The sequence below is a fragment of the Rhinatrema bivittatum genome, chromosome 2 (genome assembly GCF_901001135.1).
Source record: "Rhinatrema bivittatum chromosome 2, aRhiBiv1.1, whole genome shotgun sequence".
Lineage (NCBI taxonomy): Eukaryota > Metazoa > Chordata > Amphibia > Gymnophiona > Rhinatrematidae > Rhinatrema > Rhinatrema bivittatum.
This window is the reverse complement of record NC_042616.1, coordinates 708,317,139-708,342,525: the sequence shown is the minus strand read 5'-3', so window position 1 is coordinate 708,342,525 and position 25,387 is coordinate 708,317,139. Positions and strand designations below refer to the sequence as shown.

Sequence of the window (25,387 nt, the reverse complement as noted above, 5' to 3'; positions counted from 1 at the left end):
GAATGTTGGGAATCATTAGAAAGGGAATGGTGAATAAAACAGAAAATGTCATAATGCCTCTGTATCGCTCCATGGTGAGACCGCACCTTGAATACTGTGTACAATTCTGGTCGCCACATCTCAAAAAAGATATAATTGCGATGGAGAAGGTACAGAGAAGGGCTACCAAAATGATAAGGGGAATGGACCAACTCCCCTATGAGGAAAGACTAAAGAGGTTAGGACTTTTCAGCTTGGAGAAGAGACGACTGAGGGGGGATATGATAGAGGTGTTTAAAATCATGAGAGGTCTAGAACGGGTAGATGTGAATCGGTTATTTACTCTTTCGGATAGTAGAAAGACTAGGGGGCACTCCATGAAGTTAGCATGGGGCACATTTAAAACTAATCGGAGAAAGTTCTTTTTTACTCAACGCACAATTAAACTCTGGAATTTGTTGCCAGAGGATGTGGTTAGTGCAGTTAGTATAGCTGTGTTTAAAAAAGGATTGGATAAGTTCTTGGAGGAGAAGTCCATTACCTGCTATTAAGTTCACTTAGAGAATAGCCACTGCCATTAGCAATGGTTACATGGAATAGACTTAGTTTTTGGGTACTTGCCAGGTTCTTATGGCCTGGATTGGCCACTGTTGGAAACAGGATGCTGGGCTTGATGGACCCTTGGTCTGACCCAGTATGTCATTTTCTTATGTTCTTATGTTCTTACTTAGTGTTTTGGTACTTGCTAGGTACCTGTAGCCTGGATTGGCCACTGTTGGAAACAGGATACTGGGCTTGATGCACCCTTGGTCTGACCCAGTATGGCAATTTCTTATGAAGAAGCAAGGAGGGGATAGACATCTGTGTTAAATAGGGCTGGAGAGACTACCTCATGAGATCAGCAAGAAGATGGCTAGAGTGGCTGTGAGGGTTGCTGATGACCTCTGCTGGCAGGAAGGCTATGTAGCAGGCAGAAAACCTTAAAGTAAATGTTAGTACTGTGTGCACTAATTGGCCCTGTAGTCAGAGAATTAGCCCTAAATTTACTCAAACTCTCTAGTCTCAGCTGAGAGTACAGATCTCTGTGCTGAGGCCCTGTTCAGCTCATATGGACAGCCTTTTTCCTGACCTCCCTAGGCACTAAATAAGTAGTGGAAAGTGTTTAGTTACCTTTTACTGTTTATTCCTTGTAAGACGGAGTGTACCGACAACTCCCTCATTCTACCTTTAGAAGCCCAGCTCAGGGTTTTAACCCAGTCATCCTTAAGGTAGAATGCCGCAAGGACCTCATAATATACCCAGAAGGTGGACGTTTATCTGTTAGTTGTGCCTGACGCAAGGTGAGCCTACTATCTTGATTCTTGTATATTTGAAGCACTGTAAATAAATACCTTCACCATAACTAAGTTGGTCCAGTCTTACTGTATTCCTAAACTGTTCCTGCAGCCGCAGCAGGCCCAAATATGCTACACATAGTGTCAGCTCTGGGATTTTTGTTTTTGCTTAAGCGGGAAGAACAAGTAAAAACCCATAGCCTCCAAGAAGAAAAAAAAACCCAAAACTTGTTTGCAGAGTTTTTTATGGGGCCTTCTGACTTCAAGTTCTACTGCAGCAGGCCAAGGGGGCTATCGCCGCCAGAGCAGTCAGGGGTCAAGTAGTAAGTTAGGGTTGGACAGGTCAGCAGGTGTTTTTTGTTTTCTCTGCCTTGTGTGGGTTATCTGTTTGGGAAACTGGCTCCAAAGGGAGATAAAATGGAGCAAGTAATCCAGGTCCTGGCCAGCAGTGTCTACAAGACCAATTAACACAACAAGGTGCAGTCTTAACACAGCTAGCAGAGGCCTTGCAATCGGCTATGTCCAGAATACCTTAGGCACTTTCACCTTCGCATGTCCTGTTTAAGAAGGGAGGAGAGGACCTGGAGATCTTTCTAAAGAACTCGGAATGGACCCCAACCTGCTAGCCTGGCCGGAGACCAGCTGGACAACTTATTTGTATAATTTTCTCGCTGGCAGGAGCCAAGCGGCGTTCTAGGATACCAATCCAGATAGGAGGGTTTCCTATGAGGACATCAAGGCCGCTATACTACAGAGAGCTGTGTATGCACCAGAATACTACCAGCAGCAATTCTGACGGGTGGCCCTACAGCCCGGGGAGAGGCCCAGGAACCTCTTTCATCATTTGAAAGATGCTGGGTAGAAATGGCTTCAGTCAGAGGCAAGGTCCGGACTGGAAGTGGCTCACCAAATACTCCTGGAGCAGTTCCTAGATTGTCTGGACCAGCCCATGCAAATCTGGATCTGCTGACACACCGGGTCACCCTGGAGAGAGCCCTGGAAGTGGCGGAAGCCTTCCACCAGGCACAGTCAATGCCTGCTGGCATAAGAGGCTTAGAGAGACAACCCATAAAAATTCCCTGGCATGGTACAGAGGACAGAGGTCTGTCCTCTCAGAGGCAACAAACCTCTGAGATAGGGGGCTTGGCCTCCGTACCTGGTTTCCAGATGCCAATCTCATCCACATGTTTTAACCGTGGACAGAATGGACACTTGAAAAAGGACTATCAGTATGGCCGAAGTGAATCTATGGATGTTTGCCTGATGACCTAACCAACGCCAGAGGAGGAACTGCATATACTTAGAAATAACAGTCTGAAGCAGTGACAATCTGCAACCCAAAAAAAAAAAAAGGGGGAATCCAGAACAACCCAGTAATGGGGCCCTGCAGACTCTCTCTTTTTGTGCCCTTTGTGAGAAGATTGGGCATGAAGATGACCGCTGTTCATAAGGGCAGCCAGAAACCGAAGAGTCTTTACCTGAACCTGGTAGGGCAGAAGGTCATGCAATGGAAGAATGCCCTTGGCTTCATGACCTGGTGTGTGAATACAAGTTGACGGAACAGGAGAAGGAGCAAAGAACCGGGGACTGAGCTCCAGAATGTTAATGACATGTAGGCACATGCTTGGAATCACAAGTTGTCAAAACTCCAAAGCTGCAATTTTGTGGATGACCCGCATGCATGACTTAAGGACTTCATAATCCAGGTGGAACTGGAGGCAGCCTCTACCCAGGCCTTGGTAGATTCCAGCTGTAGCAAAATGCTCATTCGCCAGGACTTACTATGTCAAGATCACATCTGCTATAAGTAAATAGAAACACTGACATGTATGTATGTGAACGAACAGAAATGTTCAACTTCCCACGTTCTCTTGATGACCGCTGCAGGACAAGCCATGTTAGAAGTGCCTGTCCTCCCCGAGCTTCCATACACAGTAGTCCTGGGTCAAGATTATCTCCATTTTCAACCTTTTGGAGACAAATCATGGCTATTGGGGACAATACAGCCGAAGGGGAGAGGCACTTCAGACAGAGCTGGGGAATGCCCCAGGCATGTCTGGACACTCGACCTGACAAGGCCGAGCTGAAGGAAAGGGTATGTGATGGAGTGTACTGACAACTCCCTCATTCTACCTTTAGAAGCCTAGCTCAGGGTTTTAACCCTGTTATCCTTAAGACAGAATGCCACAAGTGATTCCCTTCACCCTACCATAGAAATCCAGGCCTAGAAAGCTGGGGCAGGCCCCAGGGAGCTGGTCCACAATACACCCAGATGGTGTTAGTTGTGCCTGATGCAAGGTGAGCGACAATCTTGATTCTTGCATCTTTGAAAAACTGTAAATAAATACCTGCACCATAGCTATGTTAGTCCAGTCTTACTGTATTCCTGAACTGTTCCTGCAGCAGGCCCAAGTATGCTACACCTTGTTTGACCTGTTCCTGTTTGCAAATTAAATCCTTTTTTCATTCACTGTTCTTACTTTTTGTTAATAAACTTAGTTTGTTAGCTCTGCCTATCTTGGACTGATTAACAAATCCAATATTGTGTGTATTTGGTCTGTGGTTGTATTTCTAGGAACTGTGTGACCCATGTTGTGAGGGGTCTCAGAGTCCCTAGAAATCATCAGGGGATAGCTTGTGAGTGGGAAACTTGCCCCAGGGCAAGCAGAAACCCAGTTGGCAGGTGGGTGGTTAATAGGTGGGCTTGGGTAATGCTTGGCAGGACCCTTCGAGTAGCCACAGGGTTACCTTCAATGAGTATTAGGGGTTATGCTGAGACTTTCTGTGACACTAGCCTCACAGGATGTATCAGTGTGATAGCCGTATAAGTGAGCAACTCAACAGGAGTAGATGACAGCAGCAGAGAGGAGCTGCGCTCCTGCTGTACACTTTTGCTGCCTTTCATTCTGCTGGCAATGCAAGGATGAGCTACTGATGTAAAATGGGAGTGGAACAGATATGGATGAATTTATTTTAAGTGTTTTGAGAAAAAATATTTTTAGGTACATTTCATCGGTAGAATTGTACCTATTGCTGTTATCAGGGCTCTCTGTGGACAGAACTGACTGAAATTTGGTAGCAGAATCTTTGTGAATTTTCAAATCTTCTATCAAATTTAATTCAAATCCATCCATGGCCAACATGTACTGGGTGAGCGGGTCCATGCCTGAATTCACAGGAGTGGAAATGTACTTTTCTGTCATGCTCCAAGTGTGCATTTTTTCAAGTTGTTTGAAATTTATCAAGATTCAGCAAACTATAGCTCAATGTACATGTAACTTCTAAACACTCCATTAAGAGATATGGTATTTGCTATGCTTGCCCTATGGGAGAAACCTAATGCTTACCATATGGAAGAATGTAATTTGGTTTTGGATATATGTTCCCATTCCAAGGGCTGGGAGATCTTCACAGGCAGTGCTTACAGTTCCTGATGGTGGCAATGTCAGGGGCCATACTAGTACCTGCATTTTGCTAACTGACAGAAAAGCTCTAAAGGCAGCTTAGAGAAATCCCATTACTTATTATTGGCACTTATTTACTGTTTAGGTATTTGCCAGGTACTTGTAACCTGGATTGGCCACTGTTGGAAACAGGATGCTGGGCTTGATGAACCCTTGGTCTGACCCAGCATGGCATGTTCTTATGTTCTTAAGGCTGCTTTGTCTCCTTTCAGTCACACGGCTGTATCTGGTCGTAACAAAAGCTGAGACGATAAAGATTCAAGACCAGAATGAGAAAACAAATTATTTCCCAAGTCCAGACTGTATAGCATCTATGAAAATAATGTATGGATAAAGAATCAATTCAGAAGGAAAAAAGTCAGTTCCAAGATTTCAGTATTCACAAATCGTATAAAAGGGCAAGGTGCTGGCTAAGAGTGCTGCTGTGCTGCTGCTGCATACGTGAGGACAACAAGGAACTTGCAGAAGTCCATTTATTTATTTTTTAGGCCCGACTCTTCTTCCTCCCATCTTGAGCTTTCAGGCAAGTTAGAATCTTCCCCAACCTCAGGCAGGCTCATCTGTGACCAGGGAGCGGGGGTGATTTGGGAATGGGTGAAAGCGAGACACCGTAAGAATTCTCCCTGCTTAGTTCCCGCTCTCTTCCCATCACAGTCACAGAGCCCGGCTCCCTGAATCTCACCCCCAGGTGTGGCTGATGTGCGAGGGCTAGGATGCCCTTCGTTTTGGGGGCTGCAAGCGCTGCCTCTGCAGCATCCCCAGCCCCTGCCAGCCTGAGAGGTCATCAGGTCAGGGAACTGATCACAAATTTCTCTCCTGGCAAGCTATGGCTGGTCCTGAACAGCCCTTTTCTGCTTGTGCTGAAGGGGGAAGAGGTGGGATAGGTATTTTATTTGTTCTGGAAGAGGTTGATGAAACCATAAGACAAACTACACTAACAGAGTGGGTCCAGCTTACCTGAACTATTCTTTTTTTTTTTAAATTTGGTTTGAACCAGATTGCAGCTCAATTGTCTCTAATTCCCGTGGAATTATTATTATTATTTTTACATAAAAGAGCAAGAGATGACCTGCAAAAAGTTTTTTTTAATATTGTTTTGAAATAAACCAACACTAATCTGGCAACTGAGAGTAGCATATGAAGGTGTCGGCAAGCCTGATGGGGACTTAGACTGTTACAGTCATCCGGTCCACTCTATCATCCACCTTCGTGCAAAACAGACAGCGGTGTTCTTACAAAATGTAAGTGTGGAAATCCTTTAAGGAAAGCAAAAGCCTGTAAACGTCCATCTGCTAAAAAAACCAAAATAAAGTGTTGTCACAAAGCCCCCAGAGGTAACCAAAGTTCCTATACATTCTACAATTCAAAAGAAAGCCCATCTACCCGAGAGTTTGATGACCATGCATTAGGACTTCCCTTCCTGAACCTTGCATTCATGGGCCCTGAATCCAACCTCTAAGTTTTGCCCTTAGGCAACAACCAAGACTCCCTCCCCCCCACCAGGGGCTACTTCTGCGCCATCTCTAGCCCTGGCCAACCCAGGAAGCGAAAGACTTGACCTGGGGATTGAACCAGGGACCTTCCAAATGGCAGTGCACAGCACTTCCCAACTGAGTTACCTGGCCAGCCCCCATGGTGTTACTAAAACATACCAATAGTATATCACTAAGATGAGGATCAATCACTACCCTTCCTGCACTGCATTCTGTAAACGTATAGACCACAAGGCCAATGTTCAAAGCCAGTTATCCAGCTGAATGGCAACTTTTTGAATACTGCACAAAAAGTTCTCTGGCTAAGGGGGTCATTTCTCAAATTGTGTTAGGGCCCTGTCATGGGTGTTGGGGCCCTAACGCTTGCAATAAACGCCATAACGCATGTGTATGAGTGGTGAAAGGTATAAAAAGATGAGATTTGTACAATGTACTCTTGACCTAGCTGCTGTCAAACTAAGTCAAGAGTACAATGTACAAATCTCATCTTTGTGAACCTTTCATCAGTCCAAATCACATAAAAATTTCACTGTTGTCTACTGTGCTGTTCGTACCTCTGACTGTGCATGTAAAACTGCCCCCCAAAACCAAGGCCACCACCAAAACCTCACCCCTGCAATAAGTAATTTACACCCCGCCCCCCAGTACCTGTGAGAACCCCGGGACCCCTGTTTCCAGCGACGGGATCGCAGTAGGCTGTGATTCTGGCTGCTTCCAGTGTTGCTCTGGCAGCAGCAGTAGAAGTGTAAGCCATGAGCGCTGTATTCCCAGTGCTAAAAACAGGGGCCCCAGAGCTCTCACAGGTACTGGTTGGGTGGGAGCGAGGGAAAGGAGGAGGGGGCCTTATTTGAAGGCAGATTTACCCAGGGAAAGGGGAGTTCGAGGCCAAGGCTGGTGCGAAAATCTACATTTTAAATTACCTATTGCAAGGGATTTTTTAAAAAATATTCTTTGGGAGAATGTGGTCTTGGAATTGGGATGGGAGGACCATATGCAGCATATTTGTTTTCAAACAGTGCCACCTAACACCTGATCTCTTTTGAAGCTGAATATCCAGGACAAGGTATCTAACTTTAGCCAGATAACTTGTCCAATGGCCACGTTACTATTACTCCCCCCCCCCCCCCCCCCCCCCCCAAGATGTTTTCTCATCAGATGCTCATGGTGTTTGTTGCAGCCTCCATGTATCATTACTTTCCCACCGAATAATGGAGTATTAACATCAATTCTCCTCTGCTCTGAAAGCTTTGACGCATTCCAATCATGAGGAATGGGCTTGCCACATCATCCAAACTAGTGGCAACTGCATGCACCACTCAGAAGCAGAAAAGCCATAAAACACATTCAGACTTCACCTAGACAAGAACTGATACAATTAAATTATCATGACTACTTGCCTGTAGAGAGGTCGGAGCATGGCTATATCTAGGGCCTGCCTGTCCTCGGGACAGTTGTGATGGTGAACGAGCCATCCATGTATGCAGGAGGCACAGTAAGCGTGCTCACAGGGAGCCTGCAAAGGATCTTCCAACACGTCGCGGCAGATGCAGCACAACAGGCCATCATTAACGTAGCCCACAAAACGTTCAATATCATAACCCATTCTCCAACTTGCTTTCCACCTGCTAGAAATGAAAAACAGCACTAGTAAATCATTCATTTTATTAAAAAAAAAAAATGTATATTGCATACTCCAAACAATGTTCAAAGTGGATTATGAGAACACACACATAATATAAAGACAAAACAAATAACCACAGACAAATCCTAAAAATTAAGAATAAAATTATCTAATCAGCTGGAAACACATGAGCAACATATCAAACATGACCAAACTCCTGAGAAAACAGCAAGATTTTTAGGTTTTTCCTAAATGATCAGTAATGGCCTTTTTCTTGAACTGAATTCCACAATACAGGACCAGCAACTGAAAAGACCTTATTGGGGGTGAATGATTGTCAAACAATAAAAGCTTCTCTCAAATTGTAAGAGGATTTAATTCCTATTTTCTTAACTCATCAACAGTAACCCCTGCCCCCAAAAATAACCACCTCCCTTCTTCTACTAGTATGGACTCTCCTTATACACCCTAGCATTCCTCTGTCTCTGACCACTGCCTTATTACTCCTCTCTTTGCTACCTCGGGATCATCAGATATGATTACTCTGAGGTCTCTCTCTGCTTGGTACAAATCAATCTCTTATCCCCTGCCAGAACTACTCCAGGGGATTTATAGTGCATTCAGAAAGTATTCATTCTTCCCTCCTCAATCTACACACAATACCCCCATAATGACAAAGCAAAATCAGGTTTGAAGAGATTTGTGCAAATTAATTAAAAAACAAACAAACAAACCTGACCCCCTCCCCCTCCCTGAAATATTACATTTACATAAACATTCAGACCCTTCACTCTGTGAGGCACCTTTAGCAGCGATTACACAGCCCCAAGTCTTCTTGGGCATGACGCTACAATGTTGGCACACCTGGATTTGGGGATTTTTCTCCCATTCTTCTCTGCAGATTCTCTCAAGCTCTGTCAGGTTGGATGGGGAGCGTTGATGCACAGCTATTTTCAGGTCTCTCCAGAGATGTTTGATCGAATTCAAAGTCCGGGCTCTGGCTAGGCCATTCAAGCACATGAAGTTTGGTGGTTTTCCCTCTTTTTTTTTTTTAACTTTTTAAAGTTGTGGCAATCTTATTGTTTTGCAGGAAGAGTCTTTATGGATTCTATATGGGTAATCTTGGCAAACAGATATATAATGTATCCAAATGGTGGGCGATAAATTCATTATGCCGTCATATGTAAAAGGTATTGATTTTCTTGAATTTCTGGTTACATTTGAGATTTATTACTTGTTGAGGTGTAGTGATCCAGTTTATTTATTTTTCAGTATTTGTTTGGAGAAGTAGTCCTCCTGATGAAGCCTGCGGGAGGGGGGGGGGGGGTGAAATAGGGATCTTTTGTTGGGGCATCATATTAGATATAACCAGCCTGGGACTTTAAATCATTACCACAGTTTGACTATCATATGAATTTAACTGAATCAGTCTACAGATAAAATATGATTAAAGCAGTATTCCAAGTCAACACTGGAGTTTGATCTTCATACGAAATTAATTTGGATGGGTTCAAGATGATATATATTTAATATTTATTCCATACTATAGTATAGTGATTAAGATTCACCGGTTTGTGGTATATGAAATAATCAGGTATAATTGTCAAAACTATTTTGATATGTTTGATAAATGTATTACAGTGATGTATTTTATATTCTAAGTAGTTAGTAATTTTTTACACTGTATATATGTTGAGGTTTTGCTGTATGTGGATACACTTTTATTGTGTCATACGTGTGTGTATTTGTTGAACAAGGTTTTTAACATTTTTTTTTATAAAATGTATTTAATGAGATTTCTAAAGTACGGCTGATACTTTTAGGGAATTGCTGTAAATTGATTTAATACACACATGTAACAGTTACTATAAATGTCTCTTTTATATTCTTGGCCACTCAAGGTCATTCACAGTCTTGTCCTGAAGCCACTTCTACATGCATTGTCTTGGCTGTGTGCTTAGGGTCGTTGTCCTGTTGGAAGGTGACTCGTCACCCAGTCTAAAGTCCAGAGTGCTCTGGAGCAGGTTTTTAATCAAGGATTTCTATGTACTTTGCTCCATTCATATTTCCCTTGATCCTACTAGTTTCCCAATTCCTGCAGCATGATGCTGCCACCACCATGCTTCATTGTAGGGATGGTATTTGTTAGGTGATAAGCAGTGCCTGGTTTCCTCCAGACTTGATGCTTGGCATTCAGGCCAAAAAGTTCAATCTTGGTTTCATCAGACCAGAGAGAATCTGGTTTCTCATGCTCTGAGAGTCCTTTAAGTGCCTTTTGGCAAACTCCAAGTGGGCTATCATGTGCCTTTTATTGAGGAGTGGCTTCCATCTGGCCACTCTATCATAAAGGCCTGATTGGTAGAATGCAGCAGAGATGGTTGTTGTTCCGGAAGGTTCTCCCATCTCTACAGTGGAACTCTGTCAGAGTGACCATCAGGTTCTTGGCCACTTCCCTGACCAAGGCCCTTGTTCCCCAATTGCTCAATTTGGGCGGGTGGCCAGCTCCAGGAAGAGTCCTGGTGGTTCTGAACTTCTTCCATTTAAGAAAGATGGCGGCCTCTATTCTTCGGGACCTTCAATGCTGTAGTAATTTTTTTTTTTATAACCTTCCCTAGATCTGTGCCTCGACACACAATTCCTTTGACTTCATGGCTTTGATTTTGCTCTGACATGCACTGTCAATTGTGGGACCTTATATAGAGGTGTGTGCCTTTCCAAATCATGTCCAATCAACTGAATTTACCACAGGTGGACTCCAATCAAGTTGGAAAAAAATCTTAAAGAGGATCAATAAAAACAGAATGCATCTTAGCTCAACTTTGAGTGTCATAGCAAAGGGTCTGAATACTTATGTAAATGTAATATTTCAGATTTGTTTTTTAATTAATTTGCACAAATTTCTACAAACCTGTTTTGCTTTGTCATTAAGGTGATTTTGTGTGCACTGAGCAGGGAAAGAAATACATATTTATTTTAGAATAAGGTTAACATAACAAAATGTGGAAAAAGTGAAGGGATCTGAATACTTTCTGAATGCACTTTATGCAGGCCAAATGCAAAATTTGGCACCTTTTTAGCACTGAAACTTAGTTAGAAAGCACTAGATTACTACTTGAGCTTTGTTAGCTAGTTTCTCATTCTGATCCTTCAAGGGCGTTGACTCTGTTGCAGATCCTAGTGTCCTCTGCAAAAATATGAACTTTTCCTACTAACCTCTCTGCAATATTTGCAAAGATATTGAACAGAAATGGACGTGCAACAGATTCCTGAGGTATTTCACTAATCACCCTATTTTCCTCAGGGTGCACCCTTTTCTGTCAAAAAGCAGTCTGAATTAGCCATGATGTCCGTGTTGATGCCATCTAGTGGCAATAAAAGGACTTCTCTCTCATAATTAGGAAAGCTTTTAGCTCTACTGAGCATAGGCAGGAGTTGCTTTGCAGTCTCCTCAGTCTTTTTTTTGTTTGGGTGGGAGCACAGACAGATTTCTCTCTCTCCCCCCTCATATTTTCACTTCATGGTGTTTTCCAACATTTTTTTTCCTATTGCAGATTTCTTGTTTGCTGCTTCTGCAACCCCTAAATGGCATTTTTTAGTGCCATCTCAAGACAAAAAAAAAAAAAAGACGAAACAAACGTTTTTCTTAAAAAATGTTGCAGTCCAAAAAGCTGGTAAGCAGCTTCAAGGCTTGTCCCTGCAGAAGGCTTATGTCCATGAAAGAGACACCCACAAGGTGTGTTGACGATGCCTAGGATTTGATCATGACAAGCCCAGCCTGCATCAAAATGTCCCCACAAGCTCAAAGAAAAAGAGCAGATAAAAATCGAGGAACTGCATCAGGCCCAAGTAGCGCATTGAACATTAGCTCTTCACCTGTGACACAACCTAGACATCCTGAATCCCAACATAAATGGAAACAGGACAGGGGAGACACCCAGGCTTCAAAAAAACTAAAGGGAGCACAGTTGACTCACGCCCCGAAAAAGATGATACACTCAAAACCTTTGGCGTCTGAAAAACACAGAGCTTTGAGTGGCCAAGGAGTGTCTGAGAAGCAGACGCACACCTTGAGAAAACTGACACAAGAAAAGTGCCTGAAGCAGACTGCTTCAGCTCCACTGACATACTCGAAGCCCTCTGCATCGACAACGTGCTTCAACAGTTCCAGCGTAAACAAAAGTGCATCAGAAACCCCAAGGGCCTTGATGCATTCTATGTGGGATGCATTGGAGCAACTGAAGTGAACAGACTCAAGGCATCTGAAACCATAGACACACAAAACTCCACTGAGCACACCGGGGCATCATTCAACCTCTCCGACTCTCTAGACACACTTTTCTACGCATAAAACCCATAGGTGAAGCCCAGAGTGCCCCAAGCCCTTTTGCTTGCCTAGTCACTCACCAAGGAGGGAACCAATCACTGTTCAGTCAACTTCACCATTTCCTGGCTGCAGCTCTACCAGTGCTGTACCACACCATGGTATATCTAATGCCATCATTTCGATATCTACCTCCAATCCGTACAATGCCTATTAGTCATCTGGTGCCCCAGGGACTTTATTTTGAGGGACTGGATCAAGGTGCTCTATTGTCCTGCTGTCTTCTACAAAGCTCTCATCTTTGCAATCAGAACCACTACTGGTACCAGAGGAAGACCCTGAGCCACAGTCTCCCACTCAAAAACCCCAAACTTCATTGGAGCAACTCAGACATAGTCATATCATTCTTCATGACGTTCGCACCAGGTTATGGCACTTTTCCACCTATACCCACACCTCTACCTTCCATATCTCAGTGTCCTCCTTCCGAGGTTAAGCCGGGAGCACCACCTTTCTTGCCACAGGATACATCCTTGACTGGAGCAGAGACCCCATCAGAGGTCCCAGGGACCAAGTACTCTTCATTGACCACCCTCCCAGCATTGTCTACTTTCTCATCTCCAACATCTCTATAGCCTTCATTGGTGGGACACTCAGTAAGGAGTCAAAAGGAAGTTCAACAAAAATCCCTTCAAACCTGTCGTCAACGTCTCCAGATCACACCTCCCCCCGGAAGATCTGCCGTATTCCAACTTTGTAAAAAAGATGGGGAAATCCCTAGGGGTCTACATATGTCAGGAGTTGGACCAGAGAGTTGATGTTATGAACATCCTCCATATCTTGGAAGTCCCTTCCAAGCTTGTAGCTCTTCCGACACATTCGCTTTTGCATATGGTCCAAATGAAGATGTGGGAGACTCCCATTTCCCTTACATCGGTGGCCAAAAGGCTAGACTTAAAAATCTTCATTGAAAAGTGACCGGGCCATGGAGTAGTTCAACTGCCACACCTATCAGTTGTGGTGGAGTCGGCACTAAAAAGGGACAAGAAAACAAGGTTACATTCCTCCAAGCCGCCGGTGAAGGATAGCTGGTCATTGGACTTTTTGGGGAAAAAAAGTCTTCCAGGGTCCATGCCAGTGGCCCGCATTGTGCACCATGAATTTTACATAGTTTAATGTATCCATAACTGCATGCAGAATTTAAAACCATTCGTCAGGGATGAGGCGAGTAACGCCTTCACACTACCGCCACTTTCAGATCTCGACGAGGCGGTTCATCACCTTTTGCGAGCGAACTTTGAATCCTTCGATCCTCTGGCAAGAACATTGGTGGCATCCATTTGTGCTAGGAGGATGGATTAGCTTGGCTCCATGCGAGCTCCATTTGGGATAATGTTCATGAGAAGTTAGCAGATTTGCCATGCCTTGGTGATAACCTACTCAGTGAGAAACTTTGGGAAACAGTAATGCAGCTGAAAGAACACTCTGAATTACAAACTAGCACTAGTAAACTATAAGAGGAAGACAAAATCCCTCAAACGACAGAGCTCTTCTTCTTCTATGATTCCAATCGCTTGGGCTCAGCAGCAACTAAGCGTACCATGTCTAATTGGCTAGTTAGTTGCATTTCTCACTGCTATGACTCTGCATAGTTGCAACTCCATGGCCAAGTAAAGGCTCACCAAATTCGAGCAATGGCAGCCTTGGTAGTCAATCTACAAAATGTACCACTTGAAGACATCTACAAGGCGGCATGGTCATCTGAATATACATTCACATCCCACTACTGTCTTGACAAGCAAGCGTTGTCAAATAGTACCATAGGACAAGCAGTACTGTCTCAAGTTCTTCCACGCTATTCTGCTTTCCAACTGAGAAGGGACCAGAGCTGGGAAAAAAAAAAGAGAAACAGAGGGAAGAGGGAAGAAATAAAATGGCTCGAACCTCTCGTATATAATCTTTTTGGCAACCCTCAGCTTGGGACTCCCCAGAGATCATGGCTAATTCAGACTGCTTATCTATGGAAAAGTGCAAGTTTGCTTATCATAAACAGTGTTTTCCATAGATTGCAGAATACATTAGCCCTGAGTGAAACTCCTTCCTCCCTGAAGATCAGATTAGATTCCTTCTTCAGCTTTGATACCAACTGAGGAGACAACAGGGCAACGGATACATGGGAATTTCTACACATGCTCAGTAGAGTTAAAAGCTCTACTAGCTATGAGAGAAAAGTCCGTTCATTGCCACTAGATAAGAAAATGCCATACTGGGTCAGACCAAGGGTCCATCAAGCCCAGCATCCTGTTTCCAACAGTGGCCAACAGATGGCGTCAACCCACAGATCATGGCTAATTCATCCTGCTATTTACGGAAAACACTTGCTCTTACCCTCTGTTTTCTGTCACTCAACTAATTTCTGATCCAGTTAACTACCATGGAGCCCACACCTAGGCTGCTCAGTTTATTAATGAATACTATGTGGGACAGCTGTGCTGAAATTCAAGTATACCACAGAGCCAGTGTCTGTACATGATCTAATTCTCTGGTCAACAAATCAAAGAAACTGATTACATGTGTTTAACAATCTCCCTCTGATAAAACCATGCTGCTTGCATCCCACAACCTGCTGGACCCAAGATATTTCACTAACTGTTCCTTTCTATTCATTCATCCACCAAAGTTTGAGAACCCCCTCCCTGCTGCAAAGAAGTATGACATCTGACTTTTCCTAGTCCTCTGAAACCAGTCCTCTCTCCAAAGATGATGTGTTTTTCTTTATCTTGGACAGAAAGGGGGAGTCCTCTGATTTTTCTGTATAGGGAGCCCAGATACCAAGGGCTGAATTCTAGATATCTTAGCTCTGTGGCTCAAGCAGCACATCAGTACAGGTAGCTGGCAAACAGATTATGTTAACAGGCTAAAGCCTCCTTCTGTCCTTTTGGGGGTAATTTAATATCAGCCCGTATAAGAAAGTTGGAAAAATATGCTTAAGTTATACCACATTTCAAAGAAAACCTACATGCATATGTTCACTTTGAAAATTAGCCCACCAAAACTACTCGTACACAATGACATCTGCTAATTTGTCCACAGGAAATTTTTGAGAAAATTCAGGCACATATTCAGAAGTATGCATGTAAATCCAAACCCCTCTTCAACTCTGCCCCTCCTCCTCCGCTCAAGCCCAGGTAAACTTATGCGTATACAGGACAAATGCGAATAAATTTACCCGCAGTAAAGCTATTTCCAAGGGTAAAGCACTGGGTTCATCTGTGGGAATGCCTTTGAAAGTTACAATTGTAATGATCTGGGCTACGGTATCTGCTCTGAGATGGGAACAGAAATGATGTTCTATAAAAGCAATGCAGGATCCAGGAAAATATTAGCAGAAGGAATGACTCCTCCTCCTCACAGATGGTTTTCTTTTCCTTTCCACCCTGCCCTGCAAGGATTCTTTTTTACTCCTAACCACATTAGTCACCTTGAAAAAAAAATGTTTAATATTAAACAGAACACTTACATGCAGATCACATAACTCAGCTGGGAGTTAGAGCCACCCATTACTACACAATGTTAATTCTATGTATGCTTTTGCACCTACAGATTTTCACGCAAGACCAGCAGCTGACTGAAATGGATCAGCTGCACAACATATGCTTTGCCCATACAACAAGTTTTCTTCTTGTAATCAATCCCAAGTTAAAATGCTGTAAAACTACCCATCAAAATAAAACAAAAAAAGGAAACGCTCAAATTTCTAGGATTTTTCAGTGCAACTGCTGCTTGTTCATTTTCTAAACACATTTTTTTGGTTACATTTTACCTTTTATTCCTGCAGCGGACAGGAGCAACTTGTTAAATGTGTTTCTACATAAGAGGTATCAAAAGTTCAAGTCGGATGCCTGCCAGCAGTTGGTTCTCTCACCAGTGCTTTATGTACCTTCCAGAGCTGTTGTGTCTCCTAAGAGACAGCTCATCAGTGCTCAACCAGCCAGTAGTTGAGTAAACAGAGTGCAGTTCTCAGCCTTGAAAAGCACAGAAATGGCATTTTAGTGCCTTTACCCAGCTGTTACCAAACTGTGACCTTGCAGACCCAAAGCATGGTGAAACAAGCAACTATGTCTGTTTGTATTATAATAATGGTCACTGCACGCACACTCAAACAGATACAAATTAAATATATCTAAATAGCCTCTCTTTGTTTGTGGTACTTAAGGATTTTTTTTTCCCCTCAGTAAAAAACAGATTGAATTAGCACGTTTGAATTTTGTGAGCAGTAGTACCAATCGTCAAGGCTGGAGAAATACCGGATGCCTAAAATTTGGTGTCCAGCAACGATTTCCAGGCCCATGCAGAGGAGGAACTGCCAATGTTAGCCAGGTCCGGGTAGGAGAGGAGCCCTTAACAGGCTTCTCTCGCTGCAGGGGAGAGGCCATGCAAATAAAGCTAAGACAAAAAAAAAAGTTAAAAAGAAAAACAAAACATTTTTTTAAAAGCAGTTATAAATCATTGTTTGTTCCTTGGTTCCTAAACATTTGGGCTGGTGCCCAACCCTGTAATTAGGTCCACAACTGGCAAATCACCTCTCAAAATAAACAACCACCCACCGGAGCCTTCCTGACAGACTGGCTTTAACTGCCAACTTCTCTCTCCACACAGGTCTGGAAGCATTCATTTCTCCTAGAGACCAATCCTTTTTCTTGAAACACTCACAATGGCTGTGGCACAGGATGCGCTCATCATTCTCCTCCAGCCTCTTTCTGGTTCTCCTCAACTGCCAGTCTGGTCCCTTTTCTGGCCCTACCCTCCCCGGTGCTGTTTCTAAAGCAGGCTTCTGAAATGGCAGCTCCAGCTAGTCAGAAAGCACCCTAGCCCATCTCATGTTATTTCAGAAATATTTTTACACCATCTGTAGATGTTGCACTAACAGCTACTGCATTCATGCTAGCTTTGGGAGGTTACATTTCCTGGCATTGTTTTTGAACATTCAATGGGGCCGATGCAATAAATATGCGCAGAAAGCAGCGCCCGCTTTCTTAACCCAGGCGCCCTCCGCCCCTTGAAGGCGCCATGCAATATTTAAATTTAGGGGGGGGGGGGGGGGTGTCACATTAGCAAGGAGGTGCTTGCGTGCCCTTAGCGCCTCCTTGCTAAACGAGAACCCGAATAGCGTCAGCTGTTCGCCGGTTAGGAAAACAGACGCAGAGTTTAACGGCGTCTGTTTTCCTAAACACCACACAGCCAGGGGGTTTAGGAAACGGATGCTTGTCAGTTGAGCGTTCGTTTCCTGCACCTGACTGCCGGTGGGGGGGAGATTTTTTAAAACTTTGTTTTGTTTTTCCTCGCAACAATATTAAGTAGGAGGCAGTACAGAAAAGCAGTTTTTTCTGCTTTTCTGTACTAGTTTTAAGAGCGCTCAGCTATTAACGCCTGCTCCAGGCAGGTGTTAATTTCTGATCGTTAAATGTGATGAACGCTATTGGATTCACTCCGCTTTGGATGCATAAGGGGATTAATTAGCGCCTATGCAACCCGCGTCCAACTGCGGGTTATACAGTGCGCTCAGCTGAGCACACTGTATTGCATCGGCCCCAATGGGTGTTATACACATAGCTGCTATATCTATTATATTACAAATGTTGTGTGTCTTGCCATTATTTCTGAGTATTCACAGGTGTAGGCAACTCTGGTCCTAGAGTACCACAAACCGGTCAGGTTTCCAGGATATCCACAATGACATACATCTGCATGCAGTGGAGGCAGTGTATGCAGATACATATCAGGAATAATAGATGTGGATCTCTTGAAAATCCAACCATCTTGTGGCATTCGAGGATAGGAGTTGCTTACCCCAGTTTAGAAAGTTTGGGAAAGTTAGGATGAAAGAGACAGTTTTAATATGAGAAAGTAAAGTCTATTTCCGGTGTTTTTTTGATCCAGCCCCACTGTGGGTTGTGAAACAGTCCACTTCAGGATTGAGCAACTGGCTAATGCTGATTATAAACAGGTCTTTAGAAAGTAGTATTCTTCCAGATTTGCTGAAATAGGTAGTAATTCAATCTCATCTCAAAAAGGTTTCTTTAAACCCAGGCCTAGTAGAGAACTGCAGGCCTGTATCCAATATGACATTCTCGCTTAACTTCACTATGCAGTTTTTTCTCAGCTGAAAACATTTTGGATAAGTCAAATACCCTAGATGTTCACTAGTCCAGATTTAGAGCAGGTCATGGGATGGAAAATATCCTATTATCTACTGTGAATGAAATACATATGCATGCTGATAGAAGGAATGATTCACTATTACTACTAAATCAGATGGCATTTGATGTTCTTATGTACTGGATCATGAGATTCTTTTAAGTAACATGTATCAAAGACTGTTTTAGATTGGTTTGGACCATTGTAATCTAACAGAATGCTATATATTTAATTTAAGGTTGCTCGTTCCTCATCATGGCAGTAACTGCCATGGGGCTTTACAAGGATCAATATAGTCCCTACTTTTTAATACTTACTTATGACCACTGAGTGAGATTAAACAATTTAGCATTATATATAATTTTTTGCTTATAACATTCAGTTACACATGCTTCTGAATGATGAAATTAATGAAGTTAATGAGTTAAATGGTTGCTTAGAGGTAATAACTGATTGGTTGAGAGATACCAGGCTTCAACTTAATGAGTGCTGCTTTGGATGAGTAAATGAAGTACAGAACTTTTAAAATTTACCATAATGGAAGACGTGGAACTTTGACCAAAATATGCAGTGTGTAGTTTGGGAGTGGGGTGAGACTATCTATGGATAAAGCAAGCTTGTTTAGCTGTACATAGGTTTCTCCACAGACAGCCAAATGAATTAGCCATTATGCATGGGTAACATCATCCGACAGTACCAACATGGATCCAGCTCTCAGAGTTCAGTAAAAGTCTTACTGAGCACACGTGGGAGTTCTCACATTACGTACTGATTTGTGAACCCTTCAATCTGTTCCAGAGCTTCAGCTTTAGCGAGGTAGTCAACTTTCCAGAAAGGTGGGAGGGTATTAAGTATGGCTGATTCATCCTGCTGTCTACCGAGAACCCTGTTTACAGGTAAGCAGACATGCTTTCTCCACGGACAAGTTGTCATGAATAAGCCATATCACATGGAGAGTTCAAAGCCGAGGGTTGCATTGCGGGGAAATTAATTAAAAGAAAACCTGGATCCACTAGATGGAGCATGGACTATTTGGTGAGCAGGCTGCACAAAATTACTTGTCCAAAATTACTGTTTCCTTGGGACATGCTATTTAGATAGTAATGAGACATGAAGATATGGACAACCAAGTAGCAGTTTTGCATATGTCTTCAAAGGAAGTGGCTCTGAGATGAGCCACTGAAGTTGTCATGGCTCTCACTTGATGAACTTTGAGAGTCTGCAATCTGTAAACCAGTCATCACATAATAATGTGCTATACAATCCGCTAGCCAATTAGACAAAGTTGTTTGGCAACTTCCCTTCCTAATTTATTAGGATCAAAGGTTTGAGCAGTTGAGAAGCTTGACAGTGAAGTTGCGTCATCTTCAGGAAATACTCCAGGGTTTTCTTATAATTCAAAAAAGGGATAGCTTGTTCTCTTTTGTGTACATGTGGTCTTGGAAAGAAAACTGGGGGCACGATAATTTGGTGATGTGGAAAGCGGACTCTATTTTTGGAAGGAATTTAGGGCAAGTATGCAAAACCACCCTGTTGTGAAAAAACTGAAGGTATAGCGAGTAGGAAACCAGAATCTGCAATTCACTTACTCTTCAAGCCAAAGTGACAGTTACAAGAAACATTTTCCAGGTAAGAAACTTCAAAACCACTTACTTCAGAGGTTTGAAGGAATATTTTCATGAGTTGGGTAAGGGCTATGCTGAGGTCCTAAAGTATTGGAAGTTTACTGACTAGAGGGGCTTGGAATGCCATAAACCTCTCATGAACTTTGATAACGGCTGTAGATAGATGAGAACCCCTTCCACCTGCTGGTGATACGCCACTATGGAGCTGAGATAAACTGGTGAGATGAAGAAGTGCCGAGGCCTGAGGACAAGAGAAAAAATAGATATTGAAGCAAGTCCCTTGGACTACAGGAGAAGGGATCCAGCTGGCTAGTTCCGCACCATGTTGAAAACCTCTTCGACTTGAAACTATTAGATCTTCTGGTTGAAGGATTTCTAGCTGAAATAACATCATCCATCTCCTCAGGAAGGAGTAAGGAGATCTCTGCCTGTTCAATATCCAAGCTATAAAGGATCATGATTATAGATCCAGAAGGCAGAGCCTGCCATTCTGCTATGTGGTAAAGTGAAAAGGGTCTGAGATATCTCCTGTAGAATATATGGATACCAAACTTGCTGTGGCTAGGCTGGTACTATGAAGATTACCCTCATCTTGTTCTGTGGGACCTTCTGGACAGACCTGGCAATAAGAGGAATTCAGTGGGGATGCACAGAGTAGACCAACACTCCAATCTAGCACAAAAATAACTGGAACTAATCCAAAGTTGCTCAGATCCATGGAGCAGAACATCTTGATCTTCCTGTTGTCCTCCAAGGTGGGCATAGAATTCATCAGGATAGAGATTAAAGAGAGACTATATGCAAAATAGAATCTTTATGGGTTGAAAACCCATGTGTATTGGGTAAGAGTATAGTGATAGGAGTATACTACCATCTACCTGTCAAAACATATGAGACGGACTATGAAATGCTAAGAGAAATTAGGGAAGCTAACTAATTTGGCAGTGCAGTAACAATGGGAGATTTCAATTACCCAAATATTGACTGGGTAAATATAACATCAGGACATGCTAGAGAAGTAAAGTTCCTGGATGGAATAGACGACTGCTTCATGGAACAATTGATTCAGGAACCTAAGAAAGAAGGAGCTACTTTAGATCTAATTCAGTATGGCAACGTCTTACGTTCTCAATAACCAGTATTCTCTAGTGAATTACAAATCATCCACAACTCTTAATTCAAGGACCACGCGTGCAGTTGCAGCACTCTGTTGCGATGGTCCGCCAATGTATTTGGATACCTGTAGATAGGTTGCCTGGAAATGGGCGTTGTGATGATTGGCCCTGATAAGATGCAGAGGATCTCCTTGCAGATGGTGAACGAGCTCATGTCGCCTTGCTTGTTTACACAGAACTGTCTGGATCAAGATTCTTTTTCCCAAGAGTAGATGAAAGAAAACCTTTAGAGCACAACTGATAGCTCATAATTCCAGAAGGTTGATTTGCAGGTGACTCTCCATAAGGTACCATATTCTTTGGGCCTATGCAGTACCAGTGTGTGCTCTACACTTCCTAGTGGAGGTGTTGGCAGACAAGATCACTTGGTGCACAGAGACACAAAGCAGAAGATCCACCATTAGAACCTCCAGGTTCATCTACTACTGAAGGGATGTTTGCATCCTGGGAGTTAGAGATTTGGTGGGAAAATGGCTAAGAGAGCTGCTCCCACTGGCATTGGAGAACCCCTTGAAGTCTCTGCATGTACAGATGAGTCAGAGGAACCATATGCACTACTGCAGCCATGTGACTAAGAAGAACTCAAGCCTGATGTCACTGACACTCAATACTGCTGTAGAAGCCCATCAAAACTCTGGCTCTTCACAGGAAGAAATGCTTTCTCCTGTTTAATGATGTATGCATATTATCTTTAAAACCCTTGTTTCTGTAAAGCCTGTTGCTGTTAAATGTTTTACTGTTTTTTAAACTGTTACATGTAAAGCCTGTTGCTAATTTGTTTCACTGTAAACCGAGGTGATGTATGTCTATACGTACCGCGGTATAAAAGAATCTATAAATAAATAAATAAATAAAAAACAAATCCATCTAGGCTCCTATAAACTTAATCCTTTAAGAAGGGATCAAGTTGGACTTACAGAAAATGACCAGGAAGCCTAGGGACTGGAGAAACTGGATGGTTTCTTTGAGAAACTCCTGTTGGAGCAGTGCTTGTCATCAACCAATCATCCAGGTTTGGGAATATGCAGACTTCCTGCCAATGAAGCTGTGCAGCCACAACCACTAGACATTTTATGAACACTCTCTGAGCTGCCGATAAATTCACATGGAAGAACCCTAAACTGATAGTTCACATTCTTCACCACGAGGCACTTCCAGTAGTTGAGGTGAATGGGAATATATGCATAAATGTCATTCAGATCCAGAGTGCACATCCAATCCCTCTGTTGAATGAAGGGGAGAATCGTCTGGAAGGAATTCATTTTGACCTTCTCTCAAATCAACTATCTGTTCAGCTTCCTTAAGTCCAGGATAGGCCTTGATCCCAGACTTCTTGGGGACAAGAAATTGAATCCCTGTCCACACTCCTGGGAATGCACAACTCAATTCTTCTCTTTCTTTTGAATGAGAAATTATATTTCCAGCTACAGTTGAGCAGGCAGAGAGGTCAGAACTGAAGACTTGATATCCGTTGGGCTGGAGGAAAGAAGCACAAGTGGTAGCCGTGTATTCCACAATTTCAGGATCCACCTGTCCTTGATGACATTTATCAATTCTGGAAGGAAGGACTAGACCCTTCCCCCCACCAGAGATGGGGAGGTGGACCTATAAAAAACTGGTCCCAGGCTTAGGCTGCAACTGCTGCTGGGCCTCTGGCTGACACTTATTCTACTGTCAACCTCTAGCAGGCAGCTGCTGCTATTGGAGAGAGGAAGAGATCAATGATTTTGAAAAGAGTGGAAGGGATGTCTTTGGAAGAATAAATACTTGTAGAAGTACCGCCATTGGATTGGGGCTGAGTGACCCTGCCCTTTCTTGAAGAAGACTGAAGAGTGGATTGATGCTTCTTAATCATTTTTAAATAGCAAAGATTTAAAATGGGCAAATGACTTATTCTATATTCACAACTCGAACTGATTATTGTAATTTACATTATTATTGATACGTCAAAAGATTGAAGCTTCTACAAAACAGAGCAACCAGGATATTACAAAGAGAAAAATTGAGTGACCATATTATTCCATTTCTAAGGATCTCTCTGGCTGCCAGTCAGTTGGGGAATCAGTTTTAAAATCCTCAGCATGGTGTAGCATATTGCAAAGCATGTGGTCTCAATATTTGAAAGATTTATTGTATCCATTTGTTCCAAGGACTTTAAGATCTTCACAAACACTGCTTTTCCGCAGGTCCCATAACTAGCAGAGATTAGACTCAGATACAGAGCAGAAAGCCTTCTCTTACATGGCCCCACAAATGGGGAGAATTCATGGCTTACAGAAATACGGAAACTGAATAAACCCTGGATGTGTCCACAAGCATTTGGCTCATTATTTTCTTAAGTCCAAAATGTTGTGATATGTTTATGATTTTATTTTCTGATATTCCAGGAGGATCTATTAAACTTTTTAAAATCAGGACCTGTTGTAAGTATTTATGCCACTATTTATATATTTTAGCTAGTTTTAAGCATTAGTGAAGGACTACATGTGTATAAGCATGATTTTGTTGTGGTTCATAAACTTTCCCAGGTCAGTGCAGCTCCATGCTGAATTAGTGTTTAACTTAATATTTTTATGTACCTTGCTCAGAGGACAAATTGCATAAGAGCACATTATCAAATATGAACAAACATGGAGTGTTTTCGCACATTAATTGACTTTGCATTATTTGCCTGTTACTAGTCATTGGTTTGTATGGCACCCAGCAATCTCAACATTCCAAAGAAATGTGCGTTTCTGAAACAGGAGGGGAGACTTGACAAACAAATTAAGTTGCCCTAAAACAATAAGATTTAGCTAACTAAAGAAAAATTAAAACCCAAAGGAATGCTCAGTGTTTTATTAGTACAATAAATTTGCCAGCAAAGGTCTAGCTCAAGGTGAATATGCCTAGTTACTTGGATGCCTGTTGGTCTCTCTGTAGAACTTTGTAACCCTGAGTAACTGATACTCATTACCAAAAATGTGTCTATTCAAAAAAAGAAGTCCAAGAACACAGAAGCCTTAGACACTAAGCTTCTAGTTTAATGAAGACAAGGACAGCATTTTTCATTCTAATTTATGCTATTGACCACTGGCTGAACTTTCTTTTGCCCAAAGACCTCTCCCACTCTATTCTTTGATCACTAATTGTATTTTGATGAGGTATTTTGTTTTACTATCACAGAAAGGCTCTCTCGCTTTCTCTATGGCATGAGAATTTAAATTAAGTTTTCAATGTGTTAGACTCTCCCCTCCTAGAGTCAGCGACCTACAAGTCAAATGGAAGGTGTTCCTGGCACCAAGTCATTAAACCTTTCCATCTCTCCTGTACAACATTTCCAGAGTTTTTGTTTGATCTAGGGGAGCGCTGGCAAGCTGATTCCAGAATTCTAAAATACGATTTTACTGCATTCTAGGACTTTCTTTTCCATCCCATTCTATCTCCCATGAAAGTACTGCAATCTGGAACTAGATTTGTTCTGGCACTCTTCCCTTGAATAATGGGTACTTTTCCTTGTCGACCTCATACAAAATAGGACTACAGGTCCTAGACCACATTGGCAGTGCACTTCAAAACTTAAGATGACTGGAGTAATCTCTCAAGGCTGACCTACTTCGGATGATAATACTAAAGGTTTCAGAAATAAAAAATATACACAGTGCAACAAATTCCAGGAAATTAAGGACATGTTGCCAGTTCACATCTAACTGTTCACCTGGCAGAATCAATAAAAATTACCAAGAATTAAAGTTATACAAGGTAAAAAAAAGAACCCTGTGAAATCAACAAAGCAAATATTTATAAAAATATAAAACATGACGGCAGAAAAAGACCATATGGCCCATCCAGTCTGTCCATCGGACCAATTTAGCATTATAATTCCCATCACTTCCTTAGAGATCCCCTGTATTTATCATATGCTTTCTTGAATTCAGATATCATTTTTGTCTCCACCACCTCCTCTGGGAGGCCATTCCACAAATCTACCACCCTTTCCATAAAGAAACACTTCCTAAGATTATTCCTCAGTCTATCTCCTTTTAACCTCATCTTATGACTCCTCATTCTAGAGCCTCCTTTCCATTGAAAAAGGCTCACCTCTCCTTTGCATGGAAACCTTTGAGATATTTGAACGCCTCTATCATATCTCCCCTATCTTGCCTTCTCTCTAGGGTGTACATGTTTAGATCTTTAA

At 42.5% G+C, this 25,387-nt stretch overlaps 1 protein-coding gene across 8 annotated transcripts in view; it reads right to left on the bottom strand.

The window, feature by feature from the left end:
* Positions 1 to 25,387, bottom strand: part of LOC115085546 (RING finger protein 151-like) — a 70,819-nt gene that overhangs the window by 21,345 nt on the left and 24,087 nt on the right. For 4 of the 8 annotated variants that reach the window (XM_029591704.1, XM_029591706.1, XM_029591698.1 and 1 more), the window contains exon 2: positions 7,668 to 7,895. In XM_029591704.1, coding sequence (XP_029447564.1) covers positions 7,668 to 7,873 — 206 coding nt within the window. In that variant the 5' untranslated portion in view covers positions 7,874 to 7,895. Of the gene's footprint in view, positions 1 to 7,667; positions 7,896 to 16,035; positions 16,135 to 25,387 lie in introns of those variants that run through there. The other 4 variants (XM_029591701.1, XM_029591703.1, XM_029591705.1 and 1 more) reach the window with 3 other exon arrangements.